Source organism: Ahaetulla prasina, chromosome 3 (genome assembly GCF_028640845.1).
Source record: "Ahaetulla prasina isolate Xishuangbanna chromosome 3, ASM2864084v1, whole genome shotgun sequence".
NCBI lineage: Eukaryota > Metazoa > Chordata > Lepidosauria > Squamata > Colubridae > Ahaetulla > Ahaetulla prasina.
In genome coordinates this window covers 222,629,879-222,654,837 of record NC_080541.1, presented here as the reverse complement: position 1 = coordinate 222,654,837, position 24,959 = coordinate 222,629,879, and the positions used below count along the sequence as shown (strand labels likewise).

Genomic DNA, 24,959 nt, shown 5'->3' with positions numbered 1-24,959 from the left:
GAGGAGTGGGACACGACAGATATGGACTTTTGAAACTCTTGGACAGCAAACTTATTAATGGTAATTAAAGCCATTCAGGTAGTCCTCGGCTTATGTCCGGTCGCTTAGGGACCGTTTGAAGTTACGACTGACCTGAAAAATGGGACCTATGGCCTGAATTTGAAATTCTGAGGCTCCGAAGATGTACAAAGTTTTGCAGCATTTTGTGGTCATGTGACTGCATAATATATGGTGGTTTTGCTGAACTGGCAAAACTGCAACCACAACTAACCATTGGCTCACTTTACAACTGCGTTCACTTAATGACTGCTGCAAGAAAGGTCGTAGAATCAGGTCAGTTACATAACTGACCCATTTTCTAATTGTTATAGCATATGATCGTAATGGGCAGGCTCCTTTACAGTCGTAAGTTGAGGACTACCTGTATGTAAAATAATACTATTAACCCTCTTTAAACCCTTCAGAATTAGTCAAACTGAGAGGAAGTTTTGTCAATATATTGAGGTGGCCAGCATTTGACTCGGAATGATGGATTAGATTGATCTCTGGCCTATTTCCAAAGGAAGAAGGACCCCTTTGAGGTAGGCCAGGGATCAATCTAGTCCAGGGTTCAAGACCTGTGGACTTCAACTCCCAGAATTTCCCAGCCAGCATGGGGAGTTGGCTGAGGAATTGTGGGAGTTGAAGTCCACTAATCTTAAAGCATGGCTGACTGGGGAATTGTGGGAGTTGAAGTCCACTAGTCTTAAAGCATGGCTGGCTGAGGAATTGTGGGAGTTGAAGTCCACTAATCTTAAAGCATGGCTGGGTGGGGAATTCTGGGAGTTGAAGTCCACTAGCCTTAAAGCATGGCTGGGTGGGGAATTCTGGGAGTTGTAGTCACCAACTCCAAGTTGCTGTGGTTGGACATCCCTGATCTAGTCCCATCATTTTGAATCCAGTGGTGAAAACCCCAATGCATTTCCAGATCTCTGTTTCAGGTTCTTCGCCATCTTCCTGAAATCCGAAATGATTCACTCTTAAGCACAATTCTCACTTTGAGGAATTGCGCTGAGGCTGAGAGACACGAAGGAATTGTCTGTACAGGATCCATCAGTCAGCAGATGGTCATTACTAATTTATCACGTAGACTCCGTTGGTTCTGCAAATAGCCTGGGAAAGAGAAATTCAAAACATTCTATCATGTCTCTATCTTTTGCTCGAAGCTTTGCAGAACGCCTGAAAAATATACATGGAACAGATGCTTTTAGTCTCCCAAATGCTTTTTAAAAACCTCCTCGAAATCTACGGTATCTTTTTTGAGATGCAGTGATTGGATCACATATTATAAAGATCGATAGCTTCCTTATCCTGCCTTGCTTCATGTTTTCAACCTCTATGTTGGAAGTCAAATTGTTTAGCTCAGTGTCTCAGTGCATAGAGGAAACCCTGGGAATTATAGTAGTGTAGCTATTAGCTATGGTTTTCCCAGTTGCAATGGATGGCTGTGAAAGTTGGGCCATAAGAAAGGCTGAGCGCCAAAGATTTGAGGCCTTTGAACTCTGGTGCTGGAGAAGATTCCTGCGAGTCCCTTGGACTGCAAGGTGATCAAACCGGTCAGTCCTAAGAGGAGATCAACCCTGACTGCTCCTTAGAAGGTCAGATCCTGAAGATGAAACTCAAATACTTTGGCCACCTAATGAGAAGGAAGGACTCACTGGAGAAGAGCCCAATGCTGGGAAAGATTGAGGGCAAAAGAAGAAAGGGGATGACAGAGAACGAGGTGGCTGGATGGAGTCACTGAAGCAGTTGGTGTGAGCTTAAATGGACTCCAGAGGATGGAAGAGTACAGGAAGGCCTGGAGGAACGTTGTCCATGAGGTCGCGATGGGTCAGACACGACTTCGCTACTAACAACAACAAGTTATTAGAGTGCAGGTCATAAGTCCCTTTATTCAGCACCATCAGAATTTGGATGAGTCACTGAAAAAATACAGAAAACAATAGCACTAGCACTTAGTTTTATATACTGCTTTTTAGCCCTTTTTAAGCAGTTTGCAGAATCGGCCTCTTGCCCCCAACAATCTGGCTCCTCATTTTATCCACCTCGGAAGGATGGAAGGCTGAGTCAACCTTGAGCCGGTCAGGATCGAACTACCGAATTGCAAGCAGTCAGCAGTCAACAGAAGTAGCCTGCAGTATTGCATTCTAATCGCTGTGCCACCACGGCTCCTCGACTTAAGAGCACAATGGCGCCCAACATTTGTGTTGTTAAATGTTTGTTAAGTGAGTTTTGCCCCATTGTACGACTTTTGTTAAGTGAGTTTTGCCCCGTTATACCACGATTCACAGTGGTTAAGTGAATCACTGCACTGAAGTTCGCAAAAAGGGATCACATGCAACGATCATAAGTATGAACCCATTGCCAAGCATCTGAATTTTGATCCCATGATCATAGGGATGCTACTAAGGTCGTAACTCTGAAAAATGGCCATAAGTCACATTTTTCAGTGCCACTATAACTTTGAACAGTCACTAACTGTTGTAAATTGAGGACTATCTGTAATTTTAAGTTGAGGACTATCTCTATTTACTGACTCATAGAATCATAGCAGCATCAAACCCATTAGATATTCACATTGATAAGATGAAAGACCCTAATTTTTAACAAAGAGAAATAATAACGGGAAGGAATGACATTGTTTTAAATTTTACAAATACCTTCAGTATCTAGCAAATAATTTTGGTTTCGTGGACAGCTGAGAGGGTCTTGGGGGGGAACCATGCTCTGATTTTAAATTTTTAAAGTTTGATCATGTGACCGTAGGGAATTTGTGACGCTTGTAAATATGCGGATGTAAGAAACACTGACAGGGAGAGTGTAAGGATAATTGTAAAATGCAATAAAAGTATAAGAAGAGACAGAACAGCCAATGGTATAGGCCAGGGGTCTGCAAACTTGGCTCTTTTAAGACTTGTGGACTTCAACTTCCAGAGTTCCTCAGCCAGCTTTGCTTACTCTCTTATAATCCCTTCCTCTGCAATCTCTCCACTTTGAACTGAGGAACTCTGGGAGTTGAAATCCACAAGTCTTAAAAGAGCCAAGTTTGCAGACCCCTGGTATACGGCAGTGATGGCTAACCTTTTTGCCGTTGCGTGCCAAAAGCGGGGGGAGCATGGGGGGGTGTCATGTGCCTGTGTGTCCACACCCATAATTCAATGTGCCCTGCCCCCGTGCATGCGCGCACGCACCCCCCCGTGCTCCCCCTGCTTTTGTCACATGATGGCATGGTGCATCCTTTAGGCCCATTTTTCACCCTCCCCAGGCTCCAGAGGCTTTCTTGGAGCCTGGGGAGGGCGAAAGCGGCCATCCCCACCCCTCCAGAGGCCGGAAATGGCCCGTTTCCCGACTTCCTGTGGGCCCAGAAGGCCTGAAAATCAGCTGGCTGGTGCCCGCATGCGCACTACAACTGAGCTAGGGCAACGCTCGCGTGTCCACAGGTTCGCCATCACGGGTATAGGGCCATGATGGCGAACCTATGGCATGCGTGCCACAGGTGGCACGCAACACTCTCTTTGATGGTACGCAAGCTGTTACTCCAGTTCAGCTCTGCTGCGCATGTGTGCGTGACTCCCACTGGCCAGCTGGTCTTTGGGTCTCTGCCATGCATGTGTGGATGTCGTGTCCCACTCCTCCGCTGACGACCGGGTCAGGGAAATCCGAATCAGGCGTGCCTCTGCAGCTCTGCCAAAGTCCTAGCAAAGTTCTCAAGGCAAGCAGGAGACCAGAAAGTGACTTCAGCAAGATATGTTAGACTTTGACTGACTCAGAGAATGCCAGAAAGCAGATCCTTTATATAGGCCATGGGGTGTGGCTCCATGACTCAGCACTTATCCAGGCCTGCCCCTCCCTTCCTTCTGTCGCCGCCGCCTATCAATTCTTCTGAAGTGACGGTCACTCCAGTCTGCAACTGTTGGTAATTGACCTTCCTCAGGCTCACATGCTGTGGGGGAGGGGGAGGGGTCTAGTTGCTCCGTTTGCCTGGGCATGGAGCCAGAGCTGGGGGCTGGAGGTGCTTCCTCCTCCTCAGCCTGTCTGGACATGGAGCCAGGGCCGAGGCCGGGAGGCATACTAGGACATTTCTCAGCGTTCAGAAGCAGATAAGAAGGCCCCGGCTGCGGTGAAAGCGGACGAGACACAACAGTGGGGGGCGGGTGAGGCGCATAGAGGGGGCCATGCGCGCATGCGCAGGGGGCAGCGTGTATATGCGGGGGTCGTACAAACATTGCATTTTGGGAGTTCGGGCGTGCGAGCACAAATTCACACACACACATGTGCGCTTCGGGCACTCGGTCCAGAAAAGGTTAGCCATCACTGGTATAGGGTCTCCTGCCTGAGCAGGGGGGTTGGACTAGAAGATCTCCAAGGTCCCTTCTAACTCTGTTGTTCTATAAATGCTGCACTATGTGATGGTTGGTTTCTTTTTGGAGGTAATTAAAAAAAAAAAAGCTTCAAATTATTAGGGCACCAATCACGCACACGTTGAGAATCTCACCAATACAAGTAGCCCTTGACTTACAACAGTTCATTTAGTGACCGTTTGAAGTTACAACAGCATTGAGAAAAGAGACTTATGAACATTTTTCACACCTTAGGACCGTTGCCCCACCCCCATGGTCACATGATTTACATTCAGATCAGAGGTGGGTTTCAGCAGGTTCTGACCACTTCTGGAGAACCGGTCGCGGAAATTTTGAGTAGTTCGGAGAACCGGTGGTAAAAATTCTGACTGGCCCTGCCCCCATCTATTCTCTGCCTCCCGAGTCCCAGCTGATCGGGAGGAAATGGGGATTTTGCAGTATCCTTCCCCTCCCGTGCTCACCAAGCCACGCCCACCAAGCCATGCCACACCCACCAAGCCACACCCACAGAACCAGCAGTAAAATTCTGACTGGCCCCGCCCCCATCTATTCTCTGCCTCCTGAGTTCCAGCTGATTGGGAGGAAATGGGGATTTTGCAATAACCTTCCCTTGGAGTGGGGAGGGAATGGAGATTTTACAGTATCCTTCCCCTGCCACGCCCACCAGGCCACGCCAAGCCCACCAAGCCACACTCACAGAATCGGTAGTAAAAAATTTTGAAACCCACCACCAATTCAGATGCTTGACAACCAGTTCATTCTTATGACGGTCACAGCGTCCCAGGGTCACGTGATCCCCTTTGGTGACCTGACGAGCAGCATCCACGGCAAAATGTTACTCATTTAACACCTGCAGCAATTCATTTGGCAAAGGTGGCCAGAAAAGTCGTAAAACGGGGCAAAACCCGCTCAACAAATTTCTTGCTGCGCAACCTAAACCCTGGGGTCAATCGTGGCCGTAAGTCAAGGACTACCTGTATTCGAAGCGGAATTAGCAGCGATGCTAAGTCCAAACCATACAAAACCTTTGCTAGACCAATTCTCAAATACAGCTCATCTGTCTGGAACCCGCACTGCATATCGGACTTTAATACAATTGAACCAGTGATATTTCTCAAGAAGAGTCCTCCACTCCTCTGCTTGCAACAAAATACCTTATGCCACCAGACTCCAAATTCTGGGTTTTAAAAATTTAGAACTACGCCGCCTTCGGTCTGACCTAAGCATAGCACATAAAATCATCTGCCACAACGTCCTACCTATCAATGACTACTTCAGCTTCAACCACAACAATACACAAGCACACAATAGATACAAACTTAAAGTGAACTGCTCCAAACTCGATTGCAGAAAATATGACTTCAGTAACAGAGGACTCACAGGAAAGAGGTGGCTTAAAAATGCCTAATTTTAAACTATATTATGAAGCAGTAGCCCTTTCAGTAATAAGTGACTGGTTTAATTTAACGGAGGAAAGAATTTTGAATATAGAAGGTTATGACTTGTTATATGGATGGCATGCGTATTTATTTTATGAAAAAAAAGTGGATAGGGCTTTTAAGAATCATGTGTTGAGAAGTGCTCTTTTGCGGGTCTGGAAAAAATATTCTTATAAATTAGATTACAAGATTCCTATATGGGCGAGCCCCAGACATGCAATAGAGAATATAAATATAGAACAGAAACAGGAAATGATTACTTATAAAGAACTTTTGTATGCTGAAGGAGGTAGATTGCAATTAAAATCATTACAGGTATTAAATGAAGAAGGGAGGAATTATACTTGGTTTCAATATGGGCAAATAAGTGCTAGATGGAAAGAAGATCAAAAAATTGGTATAATGCAAAGGGAGGAAAATTTAATAAAGCAAATTAGAAATCAGACCCAGGAGCATATAAAGAGATTGTATAATGTGTTGCTTGAAATAGATTCGGAAAAGGATTTGGTAAAGGACTGTATGATAAAATGGGCACAGAATATTCAGGAACCAATAATGTTGGAAACATGGGAGAAAATCTGGGTTAGAAATGTTAAGTTTACACAAGCACAGAATTTAAGGAAAATTTTTATAAGATGTTTTATAGATGGCACTTAGATCCCAAAAAATTATCATGTATGTATCCTAATATCCAAGCGAAATGTTGGAGGTGTGATTGTGATGACGCTACATATTTTCATATTTGGTGGACTTGCAAGAAAATTAAGGCCTTTTGGATAAGAATTTGGTGGATTATTCAAAATGTACTGAAGAAGAAGATAAAGTTCCTGCCACAATTTTTCCTTTTGGGAATTATAACGGATTGTACAGGGATTGAGACTAAACTGATTCTGAATTTAATAACAGCAGCAAGACTGTTGATTGGACAATACTGGAAGAAAGAAGAGGTACCTACAATAGAAGAATGGATACTGAAAGTCATTAATTTGGCTGAGATGGCTAAAATCTCAGCTTTTTTAAAAGACAATACGCAGGAAAGATATTTAATTGAATGGAAAAAATGGATTGATTATCTACAAAACAGATATCAGATTAAGAAATATCAGATTGCCTTTGAATAATTAGGAAGTTATTTTATGTAATGGGGAGGGGGTTGGGAGATGAAAAGCTTTGGATGAGGTTAATTGGATTGGAAGGGTAAATTTTATTCTATGTTTGGTTTATGTATAACAATACCTTGTGATTGACCGGGAAGCCGGGGAAGGAGGGGAAGGGGTTTTCTGGGAGGGAGGGGGGAAAAAGGGGGGGAAAATGTTTTTATTTTTTTAAAACTTTTTCAATAAAAAAAAAAAAGTAACAGAGTGGTCAATGCACTACCAGACTCTGTGGTCTCATCCCCAAACCCCCAAAATTTTAAACTAAGACTATCTATTGTTGACCTCACCCCATTCCCAGGAGGTCTGTAAGGGGCGTGCGTAAGTGCACCAGCGTGCCTACCGTCCGTGTCCTAATGTTCCCTTTAATTGTATTCCTTTTATGTATTCAATTCATGCTTATACTTACATACATTATCTAATATGTACCCGACAAAATAAATAAATAAATAAAAAGGACGAATGAGGTTTCCATGTTTTCTGCTCTGTGTTGTGGCTTGTTCTGCTTGCTCGCTTGACTCATTATGCTGGTTGTCATTTTTTTTTTTTTTTTTGGGAAAAGCAAAGGTGGTTTCATAAGAGCTGAGCCACCAGTTGCTGGAAATCTTGTTGTGTCATAGATAAAAGAACATTGCTTCCATTTTCGCTGTGTCTGAAACTAGACGGAGTTTCTCCCCCCCCCTCGATCCTCTTCTGGGGCATATGAAAACTGCAGATGGGCTGTGATCACCCAGAGGTAGCTTGACCGTGTCTTATTTACGGTGATGGGAACCGCAGTGAGCACATCTGTCTCGGAAGGGCTGCTTAGGAGAACAGTTTTTTTATTTATTTTTGTCACAACAGTATACACAAACAATATAGACAATAAACAACATGTATTGAAGAAAATATATAAGTAAAAAAAATATGCATCAACTATATTAATTTGATATAATGAAGGGAACAATAGGACAGGAACGGTAGGCACTTTTGTGCTCTTATACACGCCCCTTATAGTCCTCTTAGGAATGGGGTGAGGTCAATAGTAAACAGTTTTTGGTTGAAGATTTTGGGATTTTGAGTAGAGACTATGGAGTCAGGTAGTGAGTTCCAAGCATTAACAACTCTGTTATATTTTCTGCAATCAAGTTTGAAGCGGTTGACATTTAGCTTGAATCTATTTTTTGCTCTTGTAATATTGCGATTGAAGCTGAAGTAGTCTTTTATAGGAAGGATATTGCTATAGATGATTTTGTGTGTTAAACACAGGTCATGTCGGAGTCGACGGCGTTGTAAGTTTTCTAATCCCAGGATTTCAAGTCTGTTGGTATAAGGTATTTTGTTGTTTTCGGAGGAGTGAAGAACTCTTCTAGTGAAATATTTCTGGACTCGTTCTATTGTACTTATGTCAGAGATGAGGTATGGGTTCCAGACGGATGAGCTGTATTCAAGAATAGGTCTGGCAAATGTTTTGTATGCTCTGGTTAGTAGTGTAGAGTTTTTAGAAAAGAAGCTGCGTAGAATTAGGTTTACAACTCTTAGGGCCTTTTTAGCTATGTAGTTGCAGTGGGCTTTGGCATTAAGGTCATTTGATATGACCATCATATCATCAGCATCATATCAGTAGCATCATCCAGGGAGCAATTTTTTTGCAGGGTGGGCGGGGGGGGGGGAATAGACAGCTGATCAGGCTTTCAACGTTTGCGCCTGGGGTGGGGATCCGTCAAATCGAGAATGTTTTGAGCTCAGATGTTCTATTTCAATTCTCCGTTTGCTCTGTTCTGACTTCAGAAGAGTACTTTTGACCTTCCGGGAGTATTTTAAGCTCAGAAACATCTGAGCCGGAAAGGGTAGTTCAAATGTTCCAAGCGGAGATGTTTAGAAATTAGAAGGGGTGTGCATAAGAGCACAAATGTGCCTACCATTCCTGTCCTATTGTTCCCTTTCATTATAACAAATTAACATAGTTTTTTTTTTTGTTTACATTTATATCCCGCCCTTCTCCGAAGACTCAGGGCGGCTTACAGTGTGTAAGGCAATAGTCTCATTCTATTTGTATATTTACAAAGTCAACTTATTGCCCCCCCAACAATCTGGGTCCTCATTTTACCTACCTTATAAAGGATGGAAGGCTGAGTCAACCTTGGACCTGGTGGGACTTGAACCTGCAGTAATTGCAGGCAGCTGTGTTTTAATAACAGGCTTCTTACAGCCTGAGACACCACGGCTAGTTGTTGCACACTTTTGCTTATATATATATTTTTCTTTTATAATGTGTTGATTTTCTTATATCGATGTTTGTGTATACTGTTGTGACAAAATGAAATTAAAAAAATAAAATAAAAGGTCTTGCACACCTCCACTTGTTTCTTGGCGTGTGCATGGAAGCATTCACTTAACACCTCTTTGCCAGGAGTAGCACACTTCCCTTCTCAACATTTATATTTATATCTTATTTTTCTGGAGTGTGGGAGTATACATGAATGTATGTGTGTATATACGGTATTTTCTCTCTCTCTCTCTTTCTCTCTTTCTCTCTCTCTCTCTGTGTTCCTTTTTTCCCTTCCATTCAATTGCGTCCGATTCTCAGAGCTCGCCTGGAAAGGTCCCTGCAGTTTCCTTGGCAAGATTTTTTTTTTAGAAGGGGTTTGCCATTGCCTCCTTTCTAGGGCTGAGAGAAAGTGAATGGCCCACGGTCACCCGGCTTGTATGGTGCCTATGGTGGGACTAGAACGCTGGTGGGTTGCCCCCGGTTCAGTCCGGTTCTTGCGAACCGGTAGTAAAACCGTTGGGAGGCTCCGCCCACCGACCCAGACGTCATCATAGACGATCTGCGAATGCTCAGAAGCGTCTGCGCATGTGCAAAAGTGCACGCGCAAGCAAAGCAAGCACTAATGCGCACTCCCGTTGTGAACGTAAAGGTAAGTAGAACCCACCCCTGGACTAGAAGTCTTATGGTGATTGGCCCACAGTCATCCAACTGGCTTTTGTGCTTAATGTGACACTAGAATTCACCATCTCCTGGTGATTGGCTCAAAATCATCTGATCGGCTTTCATGCTTAAGGCAAGATTAGAACTCACAGTCTCCTGATGATTGTTTCTAAAGCCGACTTTCATGCCTAAGGTGAGACTAGAAATCACAATCTCCTGGCTTCTGGACCAGCATCTCAACCATGAGGCAAAATTGGGTCCCTCATGGACTCTTTAGGATGCAAACATGACCGTATTCCATCTTCTCTGTCCAGGAGTTGTTTTCATGATTTCTAGATTTTGGCTGCACGTCATATTTAATCTGGAGTTAAAAATTTGAACAAGAAGTGGCTGGAATCATAAAGTACACCTAGCCAGGTCAGTTAAAATATAAAGGGCAGGAGTGGGGGGGGGAGTGGAAGGAGTATGGGATCCTTCGTCCTCTCTGAGCTGGTTTATTTTCTTGCAGACGTTTCATGACCCAACTAGGTAACATCATCAGTGCTACATGGAAGTGGGGTTGGAAGAGGAGGAGGAGGGGAGGAGGAGGAGGAAGATTATAGGGTCCTTGGTGCTCTCTGATCTGGTTTGTTTTCTTGAGGACATTTCATAACCCAACTAGGTAACATCATCAGTGCTACATGGAAGTGGGGTTGGAAGAGGAGGAGGAGGAGGAGGAGGAACTCCAATGGAGAGAACAGTTAGACAAAGGAAACCTGAATCTAGGGTAGAAATGTAATTTGAAGCAGTGTCTCAGTCACAACCCTCCCTAATTTTCAGGAAGAAAAAATACATTCAGCCTTGTTACTAGACACTTAGTCCTTGACTTAATAGTTATAATTCGCCCAAAGTTTCTGTTGCTAAGCGAGACAGTTGTTCAGGGCGTTTTGCCCATTTTATGACCTTTTTTGTACAGGCATTAAGTGAATCACTGCAGCTGTTAGGTAAGTAACACGGTTGTTAAGTGAATCTGGCTTCCCATTGACTTTGCTTGTCGGAAGGTCACAAAAGGGGATCAGGTGATGACCCTGGGACACTGCGGCCGTCACAAATACGAGTCCGTTGCCAAGCATCTGAATTTTGATCACATCGCCATGGGGATGCTGCAATGGTCATTAGTGTGAAAAATGGCCACAAGTCACATTTTCCAGTGCTGTTGTAAGTTCGAACGGTCACTAAATGAACCCGTTGTAAGCCAAGGATGATCTGTAGCCTTATAATAAAAGTAGTGCTAGCATGTGCCACTAGTTTCCTAGTCTGGCCTTCCTTGAAATGCTGACCTAAAATTTTTTATATCAGATGCTAAGCTTGGTTTGTTTTCTGTGACTTTGGTCCAGGGGTGGGCTTAAATTTTTTTAGCAAGGGGTTCTCTGTCCGGTTGCTGGGTGGGCATGGCCATGGTGAGTGTGGCCTACTTAGTCTCCTGTGTTTTTGCCCTCCCCGGGCTCCGCAGGCTTTTCTTGAGCCTCTGAGAAGGCGAAAATAGCCTCCCCAGGCTCCAAAGGCCCGTTTTTCGCCCTCTCCGAGCCTCTGCACCAGGAGTAAAATGTAAAATTTGTTACTACTAGTTCTGTGGGCGTGGCTTGGTGGTGGTGGGCTAATGTGACTGGGTGGGCATGCCCATCTTTTTTTTTTTTACTTTTAAAAGCATTTTTTCCACAACCTCTTCCACCGCAGAGGTTGTAAAAAAATGCTTTTAAAAGCATGTGATGATCAGGCAACTCAGCTGGGATCGCTGGAGGAAAAAAAACCCTTTTAAAGGGTTCTGACGATTGCAGCTGAGTTACCTGATCGCCAGAACCTTTTAAAAGCATTTTTTTTTACAACCCCTTTGGCTGAAGAGCTTGTAGAAAACATGCTTTTAAAGGGTTCGGACGATCCCAGCTGGGCCGCGTGATCATCAGAGGCTTTTTTTTTTACTTTTAAAAGAATTTTTTCAGCCGACGAAAAAATGCTTTTTAAAGTTAAAAAAAACACACCTCTGATGATTGCGCGGCTCAGCTGGGCATGTGGGGGGGGGAAAGAGGGATTTTTGCTACTATTTCTCCCAACCACCCGCCGCCATTGCTACCGGATCGGGTAATCCGGTCCGAACCGGGAGCATTTCACCCCGGCTCTGCATGTGCCCTGCACTTACCTGCATCCAAAATGGGTCACGTGGAGACCCCTGGGAAGGGCGGGGTGGGGTGGGCGGGGCCAGCCAGGAGTGGGATTTGGGGGTTCTCGGAACTGCACAGAATTTTAGCTAGAGGTTCTCCCGAAGCCCTGCGAACCCCCAGCAGCCCACCCCTCCTTTGGTCCAATATGGCAACCAAGAGTTTTGATTTTCAATATTGTGTGTGAATCTAGAAAATATGTTAACTCTTTAATCACTTTAAGCATTTTGTAAGAAGCAACCTATCCTTTGTGGCTCGGAAGAAAAAAAGAATGCAACAAATCCAGCGATGGCTGCGTTAATTTTTTCCCCTCTCTTTCTGTTTTTCTTTGTTCCAGTTTTCTACTGGTTTTCTCCTGCTTAGTCCTCTCTGTCTTTTCCACCATCGATGATTACGAAGAGAGTTCTGAATGGGCCCTTTACAGTCTGGTAGGTACCAGATGCTAAATGTCTAAGACTGGAATGGGTGGATGGATCAAATGGATGGAAACTAATCAAGGAGAGAAGCAATCTAGAACTAAGGAGAAATTTCCTGACAGTTAGATCAATTAAACCAGTGGAACAACCTACCTCCAGAGGTTGTGAATTCTCCAACAGTGGAAGTTTTTAAGAAGAGATTAGGCAACCATTTATCTGACACGGTACATGGTTTCCTGCCCCAGCAGGGGTTGGACTAGAAGACCTCCAAGGTCCCTCCCAATTCTGTTATTCTGTTAAGATGCACAATTTCAATCTTCTTGGGGAACTTTCTCCAACCATGGTGTTGTGGTCTGCCAGCAACCTGCAGAGCTGGCAGTGGAGTCGGACAGTGATGAGGCTGAGGTTTGCTGCCTGAGCAGAGGGTTGGACTAGTCCAGGGGTCTCCAACCTTGGCAACTTTAAGCCTGGCGGAAGTCCGTTGGAGACCCCTGGACTAGAAGACCTCCAAGGTTATTCTGTTAAATCCAGGTGTCAACGTTCTGACTGATGAACCCAACCAAAGCAAGCACGGCTGAGATGATCCAATCTGTTAGTGCAAAACTTGATTAAGTACATCATTTCGGCACTGATGAGGGCAAAACCAGATCTAGCCATTTCTCACGCAAACCCACATAGTTAAAGTTCAGGTGTTCAGCGGAGTGATGGCAGGAGGGAAATAAACTACCTTTGTGTCTAATTATTTTGGCATGCATTGCCCTGTACCATGGGTCCTCAAACTACGCCCTGCGGGCCGCATGCAGCCCACCAAATCCATTAATCTGGCCTGCACAGGACCACAAGGCTGCCCCGCCCACATCGCCCCGCCCACCCTTCAGCCGAGCGCAGGACTTACTTTCGCTAGCCCCGTGGGCTGGAACTGGAAGGTAAGGCCAATAATTTTGGCCTGCAGAGACGTTCTGGAGGCAGGGGAGGTGAAAAACAGGGCGCACGGATGCCCCAGGAGGCCAAAAAACAGCCGAAAACAGCCTGTTTTTCAGCTCCCCTGCCTCCAGAAAGTAGATAAAGAGAGGAAGAGAGAAAAAGAGAAAAAGAGAGAGAGAGAAAGAGAAAGACAGAAAAAGAGAGGGAGAGATAGAAAGAGAGAGAGAGAGAGAGAGAGAGAGAGTCTTAAGCTCCTTGGGGCTGAGAAGAATTGCTGCAAAACTGAGTTTTCTGAAGTGGATCACTATGCAAACAAAAGCGAATAAAACACCCCCAGGAGCAAAACAAATTAAAGTTTAATTCGTGTGCATTGTTTAATGGACTGTTAAATTGGCCACGCCCACCTAGTCACATGCACTAGCCACGCCCACCCAGCCGTCAGCCCCCCAACAGTATGAGGGACCATGAATTGGCCCCCTGTTTAAAAAGTTTGAGGACCCCTGCCCTATACTATAGCATTATTATACCTATAATGCAGGTTATTTATATCTATAATACAGGTAAGTCCTCGACTTACGACCACAATGGAGCCCAACATTTCTTTTGCTAAAAAAGACAGTTGTTAAGTGAACTTTGATTGCATGATTCATTCAACAACTGTAGTGATTTGTTTAATAACCATAATAGGAATGGTTACAAAACCAGGTGCAACTCCCTTAGCAAAAGAAACTTTGTGTAGCAATGGAAATTCTGGCCCTCATTGTGGTCATAAGTTGAAGACTACCTTTGTATTTGTAAGTGGACAATATAAACAATCCACTGAAAGGATTTTCTTTGGAATTTTATAAAGCTGAGAAGGACAAGAGTGAAGTAGTTTGCAAATTTAAAAAAAAAAAATTCCGAAATAGATTTTATAAAAAACCCTGAGGTTATTCTAATAGCTCCTTTGCTGTGATCCAGGGGTGTCAAACTCAAGGCCTGAGAGCCGAATCCCGCAGGGGTGTCAAACTCAACACCTTCGGGATGTTTAGATCTGGCCCTGGAAACAGCAAAGGACCGGCCCACGGTGCCTTTGACAGCTAAAACAAAGCAGGCGGCCCTCCTGAGCTCCGTTTTCGCTGGCAGAGGGTTGCAGGAGGCTGTCGCAGCCAAAAACGGAGTTCAGGAACCTATTTTCGCTGGCAGAGCACTCGGGCCGCCACAGGCACCCCCCGACACGATTGACATTGAGCTGGCCACACCTACTCTGACCACGCCCGCTCTACCCCCTCCCCGAGGTCAAACACAACCCTGATGCGGCCCTTAGTGAAAACGAGTTTGATATACCGGTTGTGATCAATTTCAGATGTACCAGAGAAACCAAAAATGAACAGAGTATTGTTGTGCCAGGATTGTCTTGTGTTGTTATACTATACTACAAGTTCACTCTCTCCTGCAGGAAATTGTCACTATTGTGGTCTTCGGAGTAGAGTATTTTGTAAGAATCTGGGCAGCTGGCTGCTGCTGTCGATACCGAGGTTGGAGAGGAAGATTAAAATTCGCCCGCAAGCCGTTTTGTGTGATCGGTAAGAACCGTTTCATGGCTAGGTTGGTTGATGCTAACCTTCTGGAGGTGATCAGAGTCTTGCCAGAGAATTCACGACTGCATTTGCAATCAGCATGGAGCCGTCGTCTCAACAAAACTGGAGTGGACCAGTTTGGGGACTGCTGGTCTTCCGGACAGAGCTCTTGTGGAGGTGGAAGTGTAAGAAAAGTTGGGGTTAAATAATTCTTGTGTATCCCAGGATGGGAAAATGGAGAAACAAATGTTTCTGTGGTGGAAAGTCATCTGGATTCCCAGGAGAGAGGGACTGCGTTCCAGAGGAGTAAGAGACAATGCAGCTTAGTTTGTGTATGAGAAAGAGGATGAAGACATCTGCTCCCTACTAGTTCCCAGAGTATAGGTTTTATGGTGCAAACAGTCCGCTTTAGGAACAATAAAGAAAACTGCTTTATGGTCTCCTCCCTCCCTCCTTGGAATATACTCTAGATTTCCAGGAGGGAGGGGTTGCATTACACAGGAGCAAGACACAATGCAGCTGAGATAGTTTGTGTGGGAGAAAGTGGTTAAAGATGGCTCCTCCTTATAAGTTCCCAGACTATTAGGAACAATAAAGGAAACTGCTTAGACGAATCTCATGGATCTTTATTGGTTTTTCAAGTCCCTTCCTCCCTTCCTCCCTTCTCCTTCCTCTCCCCTCCCTCTCCCTCCCTCCCTCCTTCCTTCCTTCCTTCTCTTCCTCCTTCCTTCCTTCCTTCTTTCCTTGTCTTCCTTCGTTCCTTCCTTATCATCCTTCCTTCTTTCCTTCCTTCCTTCCTTCCTTCCTTCCTTCCTTCCTTCCTTCCTTCCTTCCTTCCTTCCTCCATCCACCCATCCTTAGAATATAGTCCACGTTCCCTGGAGGAGGGGATGCATTCCAGAGGGGCAAGAGACAACTACTTTAGATAGTTTGTGTATGAGAAAGAGGGTGAAGACAGCTCCTCCTCAACAGTTCCCACAATATATGTTTTACGGGGCAAATAGTTTGCTTTAGTTTGTCAAGATTTCTGTTTATAGGTGAGGAACACCTGCTTGGAAACTGCTTGGAAGGACCTCATAGGTCTTTCTTGATTTTTGGAGTCTGGCAGATCCTTTGATACAGTTCTCTTCCTTCTATACAGACATCATGGTATTAATTGCCTCCATCGCTGTGCTGGCCGCTGGGTCACAGGGGAACGTTTTCGCCACCTCTGCACTCAGGAGTTTGCGCTTCCTGCAGATCCTGCGCATGATTCGAATGGATCGCAGAGGAGGCACCTGGAAGCTTCTGGGATCGGTGGTATACGCCCATAGCAAGGTAAGAATCTGAGACCGGAGGAAACTCCCCGTTGTGGAAGATCTTTCTGCAGTCAATCTGAGCAGCCAAATCGGTTGCGTTTTATTGGAGACAGGTTGGACTTCAATTCCCAGAATCCTTAGAACAGCACAAAGGATTCTGGGAACCAAGAGTTAGCAGATCCTGGAGGACTCTTTTATGGGACAACCAATTTTAAGGGCAGAGAAGATTGAACGGTGGGAGGAGCTAAATGGAGGAAAAGTTATATGTTTATGACAGTGGTGACTTTCAAAATTTTTTACTACCTGTTCTGTGGGTGTGGCTTGGTGGGTGTGGCATTGCTTGGTGGGCATGGCAGGGGAAGGATACTGTAAAATCTCCATTTCCTCCCCATCAGCTGGGACTTGGGAGGCAGAGAATAGATGGGGATGGGGCCAGTCAGAATTTCTCCAAACTACTCAAAATTTCTGTTACCGGTTCTCCAGAACTGGTCAGAACCTGCTGAAACCCACCTCTGGTTTATGAACACAAACAACAAAAATATTCTGGTCAATTGATATTACAAGTTGCATTGAATGTAAAGAAGGAAAAAGCTGAGGTGAAAATTCAAAAAGAAACGAAATTTTTTAAAATTTATAGCACTGACAATTCCAAAAATCATTGCACACGCGCGCGTGCGCGCACACACACACACACACACACACAATATATATATATATATATATATATATATATATATATATATATATATTTGTTTTCTGAGGTTTTCACGGGTGTTTGTATATAGGTCTTTGGTTGTTCGGGTTTTCTCCCGTGTAAAATTGGAAGTGTCTTGGCAACGTTTCGACGAAGTCTCATTCGTCATCTTCAGGCTTCAGCTTCGTGCTTCTGGGAGCAATGTGTGATCGCAGCTGTTTCTTCCTTTAACTGCTAGTGGGGTTTGAACTGATTGGGTGGGAGCTTGGCTGTGCTCTGATTGGATGGGGTTTTCTGTGCTCTGATTGGCTGGGGTGTGTCCTGTGTTGGTGGGGGCTTGGTTGTGCTCAGTCTAATCTGTGCTGCAGGGGGATTTGAGCTGGTGAGCTGCACTGCTGCTGTTTGGCTTCGTGTTCGTGGTCGTGCTACATCTTCGTAGTGGGTGTCAGTCTGCTGCATGTATGGATTGGAGGGGTTTGAAGTGGCTAATGTTGCAGCTGCGGTCTGGCTTCTGGTCCTTGGTCGTGCTTCCTGATCAGTGTGGGTTTGGGTGTGCTTTCTGGGTGGATGTGTGGTGGTGACATCCTGTGTGGACCTCGTGAGTGTGGGTCTGGTGTCATTCCTCGTGTTAGGGACACGTTTGTCAATAAGGGCAGGTTTCCAAATGGCTGGTAGGCGGAGGTATCATCTCGTTTGTTCATGCTGTGTGGGCGTTTTCTATCTCGATGGCTTCTCTGATTATTCTGTTGTTAAAGTGTTCAGTTTTGGCGATAGTTCTGGTCTTTTAAAGTCAATATCGTGTCCTGTGACTTTAAAGTGTTGGACCAGGGAAGAAGTTGGTTCCTCTTTTGAATGAGTTCTTGTGTTCTTCAATCGTGCACTTATTCTTCTGTTGGTTTGTCCAATGTATGTGGTGGGGCAGGCGGTGCATGGGATTTCATATACTCCTTGATTTTCTAACTCAATTTTGTCTTTGGGGTTTCTTAGGATGGTGGATATTTTTGGTTTGTGCAGAATGCTGTCTTGATGTTATGTTTGTGGAGGATCTTGCTGATTCTGTCTGTGGTGCCTTTTATATATGGGAGGAGGGCTGTGCCATTTTCTTGCTCTCTGTCTTGGGTTTTAGTGGGGGTTCTTTTGGATTAGTTTGGTAATCTTATTTCTCTGGAATCCATTGGATGTTAGTACGTTTGTGAGAGTGTGTAGTTCGGTTTTAGGTGTTGTTCGTCAGCTAAGCATTTTGTTCTAGAGATGAGTGTCTTGGCTACGGAGTTGATCTGTGCTGGGTGGTGGTGTGAGAGTGCATGCAGATAGCGGTTTGTGTGTGTTTTCTTCTGGTAGATGGTGTGTCCTAGGAGCCATTGGGTTTCTTGTAGACTAAGACATCTAGGAAGGAAGTTGGTTGTTAACTTCTGTTTCCATGGTGAACTGTATTTTGGGGTGTAGGCTATTGAGGTGTGTGAGGAAGTTTTCAAGTTTTTCTTTCCGTGTGGCCAGATTATGAAGGTGTCGCCACGTATCTGAGCCAGAGTTTGGGTTTGTGATCAGATTTTTCTAGTGCTTGGGTTTCAAAGTGTTCCATGTAGAGGTTGGCAATGACAGGTGAGAGGGTGATCCCATGGGTGCGCCTTCTATTTGTTTGTATTTTTGTCCGTTATAGATGAAGTATGTGTTGGATAGGCAGTGGTTGGTCAGATCTAGTATGTGCTTGGGGGTTATATTTGTTTTGGATAGCTGTCAAGGCTTCTTTGATTGGCACTTGGGTGAAGAGGATATGACATCAAAGCTCACGAGTAGGTCGCTGGGCTGTAAGTTTTGTTTCTTTATGATCTCTATGAACTGGAATGAGTTTTTACGTGAGGCGATGGATTCTGCATAGGGCTGTAGTTGTTTGGCGAGAAATTTGGCTAGGTTTTGTAGAGGTGAGCCTATGGAGCTGACTATGGGTCTGAGTGGGGGTTCCTTCTTTGTGTATCTTGGGAGGCCGTAGAGCTTAGGGCATCTGGATGATTTCTCTGGGAATGATTCTTTGTTGGATTTCTTCGCTGATGGGGAGGCTTTTATTTTGGATCTAGTGGTTTTCTAGGTAGGTGGTGGGGTCTGTTTTAGGGGCTTGTATGCAGGGTCTTGGAGTAGGTTGGTTAATTTGGTTTGGTAGTCAGATGTGTTCATAACCACCGTGGCGTTGCCCTTGTCTGCTGGTAGGATTATTATGCTGGTATCTTTTTTCAGGTTAAGTAGTGCTGTCTGTTCCTCTTTGGGTAAGTTGCTTTTGGGTGGCTTGCTGCTGCAGAGGATGTTGGTGATTTCGAGTCTGATTTTGTTAGCGCCATCGGGGTTGATTTTGGTCAGGCTGGTTTCAACTCCGCATATAATGGTCTCAGTGGGGATGTATTTGGGAGTGACTGCAAAGTTGAACTTTGGAAAGGACATCGGTTTCAGCTTTGGTGAGGATCCTATCTGAGATGTTATGCACTGTTTGTTTCATGTGTTGCTGTGAGGGTGGAGGGGTTTGTTTCATGCTCTTGTAGTCTTCGGAGTTTGTTGGTGTGTGTGTCGTCTTGAGGGTGGTCTGTGTTTCGCCTCCAGACGGCAAGTTGTTTTGGATTTGTCCCAAAGTGCCGGGTGCATCTTGTTGCTGAGTTTGAGGTGAAGTGTGAGGAGATCTTTGTTGATTTGATCTAGGAGGAATCTTTTGTGTGAAGTTCATTTCGATTAAGGCCAATTCTGTTCTTTTAGGATGCGCTTGGTGGCTGCAGAGTTGGAGTGGAATTTCAATTGAAGCATTTGGGGATTAAATTTTGATCATCGGCAGTTTCAGAGGAATGCGAGGTCACATAAAATGGAAGCTCTTGGACTTCTAGTTTTCATAGGTCCTGGTCAGATGGTGGATTTCTCCCGTAGAGGTGCAATATTTGTTTTCTGAGGTTTTCACGGGTGTTTGTATATAGGTCTTTGGTTGTTCGGGTTTTCTCCCGTAAAATTGAAGTGTCTTGGCGACGCTTCGACGAAGTCTCATTCGCCATCTTCAGGCTTCAGCTTCGTGCTTCTGGGAGCAATGTGTGATCGCAGCTGTTTCTTCCTTTTAACTGCTAGTGGGGTTTGAACTGATTGGGTGGGAGCTTGGCTGTGCTCTGATTGGCTGGGGTTTTTCTGTGCTCTGATTGGCTGGGGTGTGTCCTGTGTTGGTGGGGCTTGGTTGTGCTCAGTCTAATCTGTGCTGCAGGGGATTTGAGCTGGTGAGCTGCACTGCTGCTGTTTGGCTTCGTGTTCGTGGTCGTGCTACATCTTCGTAGTGGGTGTCAGTCTGCTGCATGTATGGATTGAGGGTTTGAAGTGGCTAATGTTGCAGCTGCGGTCTGGCTTCTGGTCCTTGGTCGTGCTTCCTGATCAGTGTGGGTTTGGGTGTGCTTTCTGGGTGGATGTGTGGTGGTGACATCCTGTGTGGACCTCGTGAGTGTGGGTCTGGTGTCATTCCTCGTGTTAGGGACACGTTTGTCAATAAGGGCAGGTTTCCAAATGGCTGGTAGGCGGAGGTATCATCTCGTTTGTTCATGCTGTGTGGGCGTTTTCTATCTCGATGGCTTCTCTGATTATTCTGTTGTTAAAGTGTTCAGTTTTGGCGATAGTTCTGGTCTTTTAAAGTCAATATCGTGTCCTGTGACTTTAAAGTGTTGGACCAGGAAGAAGTTGGTTCCTCTTTTTGAATGAGTTCTTGTGTTCTTCAATCGTGCACTTATTCTTCTGTTGGTTTGTCCAATGTATGTGGTGGGGCAGGCGGTGCATGGGATTTCATATACTCCTTGATTTTCTAACTCAATTTTGTCTTTGGGGTTTCTTAGGATGGTGGATATTTTTGGTTTGTGCAGAATGCTGTCTTGATGTTATGTTTGTGGAGGATCTTGCTGATTCTGTCTGTGGTGCCTTTATATATGGGAGGAGGGCTGTGCCATTTTCTTGCTCTCTGTCTTGGGTTTTAGTGGGGGTTCTTTTGGATTAGTTTGGTAATCTTATTTCTCTGAATCCATTGGATGTTAGTACGCTTGTGAGAGTGTGTAGTTCGGTTTTAGGTGTTGTTCGTCAGCTAAGCATTTTGTTCTAGAGATGAGTGTCTTGGCTACGGAGTTGATCTGTGCTGGGTGGTGGTGTGAGTGCATGCAGATAGCGGTTTGTGTGTGTTTTCTTCTGGTAGATGGTGTGTCCTACGGAGCCATTGGGTTTCTTGTAGACTAGGACATCTAGGAAGGGAAGTTGGTTGTTAACTTCTGTTTCCATGGTGAACTGCATTTTGGGGTGTAGGCTATTGAGGTGTGTGAGGAAGTTTTCAAGTTTTTCTTTCCCGTGTGGCCAGATTATGAAGGTGTCGTCTACGTATCTGAGCCAGAGTTTGGGTTTGTGATCAGATTTTCTAGTGCTTGGGTTTCAAAGTGTTCCATGTAGAGGTTGGCAATGACAGGTGAGAGGGTGATCCCATGGGTGCGCCTTCTATTTGTTTGTATTTTTGTCCGTTATAGATGAAGTATGTGTTGATAGGCAGTGGTTGGTCAGATCTAGTATGTGCTTGGGGGTTATATTTGTTTTGGATAGCTGTCAAGGCTTCTTTGATTGGCACTTGGGTGAAGAGGATATGACATCAAAGCTCACGAGTAGGTCGCTGGGCTGTAAGTTTTGTTTCTTTATGATCTCTATGAACTGGAATGAGTTTTTACGTGTGGTGATGGATTCTGCATAGGGCTGTAGTTGTTTGGCGAGTGGCTAGGTTTTGTAGAGGTGAGCCTATGGAGCTGACTATGGGTCTGAGTGGGGTTCCTTCTTTGTGTATCTTGGGAGGCCGTAGAGCTTAGGGCATCTGGATGATTTCTCTGGGAATGATTCTTTGTTGGATTTCTTCGCTGATGGGGAGGCTTTTATTTTGGATCTAGTGGTTTTCTAGGTAGGTGGTGGGGTCTGTTTTAGGGGCTTGTATGCAGGGTCTTGGAGTAGGTTGGTTAATTTGGTTTGGTAGTCAGATGTGTTCATAACCACCGTGGCGTTGCCCTTGTCTGCTGGTAGGATTATTATGCTGGTATCTTTTTCAGGTTAAGTAGTGCTGTCTGTTCCTCTTGGGTAAGTTGCTTTTGGGTGGCTTGCTGCTGCAGAGGATGTTGGTGATTTCGAGTCTGATTTTGTTAGCGTCATCGGGGTTGATTTTGGTCAGGCTGGTTTCAACTCCGCATATAATGGTCTCAGTGGGGATGTATTTGGGAGTGACTGCAAAGTTGAATCCTTTGGAAAGGACATCGGTTTCAGCTTTGGTGAGGATCCTATCTGAGATGTTATGCACTGTTTGTTTCATGTGTTGCTGTGAGGGTGGAGGGTTTGTTTCTGGCGTTCTTGTAGTCTTGAGTTTGTTGGTGCGTGTCTGTCTTGAGGGTGGTCTGTGTTTCGCTCCAGACGGCAAGTTGTTTGGATTTGTCCCAAAGTGCGGGTGCATCTTGTTGCTGAGTTTGAGGTGAAGTGTGAGGAGATCTTTGTTGATTTGATCTAGGAGGAATCTTTTGTGTGAAGTTCATTTCTGATTAAGGCCAATTCTGTTCTTTTAGGATCGTTTGGTGGCTGCAGAGTTGGAGTGGAATTTCAATTGGAAGCATTTGGGGATTAAATTTTCATCAGTTTGTAGGAATGCGAGGTCACATAAAATGGAAGCTCTTTGGACTTCTAGTTTTCATAGGTCCTGGTCAGATGGTGGATTTCCTCCCGTGGGGTGCAATATTTGTTTTCTGAGGTTTTCACGGTGTTTGTATATAGGTCTTTGGTTGTTGGGTTTTCTCCGTGTAAAATTGGAAGTGTCTTGGCGTTGAGTCTCATTAAATCATCTTCAGGCTTCAGCTTTGCTTCTGAGCAATGTGTGATCGCAGCTATTTCTTCCTTTAACTGCTAGTGGGGTTTGAACTGATTGGGTGGGAGCTTGGCTGTGCTCTGATTGGATGTGGGGTTTTCTGTGCTCTGATTGGCTGGGGGTGTCCTGTTGGGCTTGGTTGTGCTCAGTGTCCAGGGGATTTGATGAGCTGCACTGCTGTTTGGCTTTGTGGTGCTACAGTAGTGGGTGTCAGTCTGCTCCAAGGATGGAATTTGAAGTGGCTAACTGCAGCCGGTCTCATCACCCAGCACAGATCAACTCAGAGCCAAGACACTCATCTCTAGAACAAAATGCTTAGCTGATAACAACACCCAAAAACCGATTACACACCTCACAAACATTAACATCCAATGGATTCCAGAGAAATTACCAAACTAATCCAAAAAGAACCCCCACTAAAACCCAAGACAGAGAGCAAGAAAATGGCACAGCCCTCCCATATATAAAGGCACCACAGACAGAATCAGCAAGATCCTCCACAAACATAACATCAAGACAGCATTCTGCACAAACCAAAAATATCCACCATCCTAAGAAACCCCAAAGACAAAATTGAGTTAGAAAATCAAGGAGTATATGAAATCCCATGCACCGCCTGCCCCACCACATACATTGGACAAACCAACAGAAGAATAAGTCATTGAAGAACACAAGAACTCATTCAAAAAGAGGAACTAACTTCTTCCCTGGTCCAACACTTTAAAGTCACAGGACACGATATTGACTTTAAAAGACCAGAACTATCGCCAAAACTGAACACTTTAACAACAGAATAATCAGAGAAGCCATCGAGATAGAAAAACGCCCACACAGCATGAACAAACGAGATGATACCTCCCGCCTACCAGCCATTTGGAAACCTGCCCTTATTGACAAACGTGTCCCTAACACGAGGAATGACACCAGACCCACACTCAGGGTCAGGATGTCACCACCACACATCCACCCAGAAAGCACACCCAAACCCACACTGATCAGGAAGCACGACCAAGGACCAGAAGCCAGACCGCAGCTGCAACATTAGCCATTCAAACCTCCAATCCATACATGCAGCAGACTGACACCCACTACGAAGATGGCACCACGCACGAAGCCAAACAGCAGCAGTGCAGCTCACCAGCTCAAATCCCCTGCAGCACAGATTAGACTGAGCACAACCAAGCCCCCACCAACACAGGACACACCCCCAGCCAATCAGAGCACAGAAAAACCCCCAGCCAATCAGAGCACAGCCAAGCTCCCACCCAATCAGTTCAAACCCCCACTAGCAGTTAAAAGAAAGAAATAGCTGATCACACATTGCTCCCGAAGCTGAAGCCTGAAGAATGAGACTTAAGACACTTCTTTTGAGAAAACCCGAACAACCAAAGACCTATATACAAACACAAAACCTCAGAAAACAAATATATATATATATATATATATATATATATATATATTGTTTCTTCAGGGGATTGGAGGGTTTGAAATGGCTAATGTTGCAGCTGCGGTCTGGCTTCTGGTCCTTGGTCGTGCTTCCTGATCAGTGTGGGTTTGGGTGCTTTCTGGGTGGATGTGGTGGTGACATCCTGTGGACCTTGTGAGTGTGGGTCTGGTGTCATTCCTCGTGTTAGGGACCGTTTGTCAATAAGGCGGGTTTCCAAATGGCTGGTAGGCGGAGGTGTCATCTCGTTTGTTCATGCTGTGTGGGCGTTTTCTATCTCGATGGCTTCTCTGATTATTCTGTTGTTAAAGTGTTCAGTTTTGGCGATAGTTCTGGTCTTTTTAAAGTCAATATCATGTCCTGTGACTTTAAAGTGTTGGACCAGGAAGAAGTTGGTTCCTCTTTTTGAATGAGTTCTTGTGTTCTTCAATCGTGCACTTATTCTTCTGTTGGTTTGTCCAATGTATGTGGTGGGGCAGGCGGTGCATTCCTTGATTTTCTAACTCAATTTTGTCTTTGGGGTTTCTTAGGATGGTGGATATTTTTGGTTTGTGCAGAATGCTGTCTTGATGTTATGTTTGTGGAGGATCTTGCTGATTCTGTCTGTGGTGCCATATATGGGAGGACTCTTTTCTCTCTGTCTTGGG

The 24,959-nt window shown here is 44.9% G+C and overlaps 1 protein-coding gene across 6 annotated transcripts in view; it reads left to right on the top strand.

The window, feature by feature from the left end:
- KCNQ2 (potassium voltage-gated channel subfamily Q member 2) overlaps nt 1-24,959 on the top strand; it is a 171,963-nt gene that overhangs the window by 49,540 nt on the left and 97,464 nt on the right. For all 6 annotated transcript variants that reach the window (XM_058175679.1, XM_058175680.1, XM_058175678.1 and 3 more), the window contains exons 2-4: nt 12,437-12,527; nt 14,878-15,004; nt 16,140-16,315. In XM_058175679.1, coding sequence (XP_058031662.1) covers nt 12,437-12,527; nt 14,878-15,004; nt 16,140-16,315 — 394 coding nt within the window. The remainder of the gene's footprint in view (nt 1-12,436; nt 12,528-14,877; nt 15,005-16,139; nt 16,316-24,959) is intronic.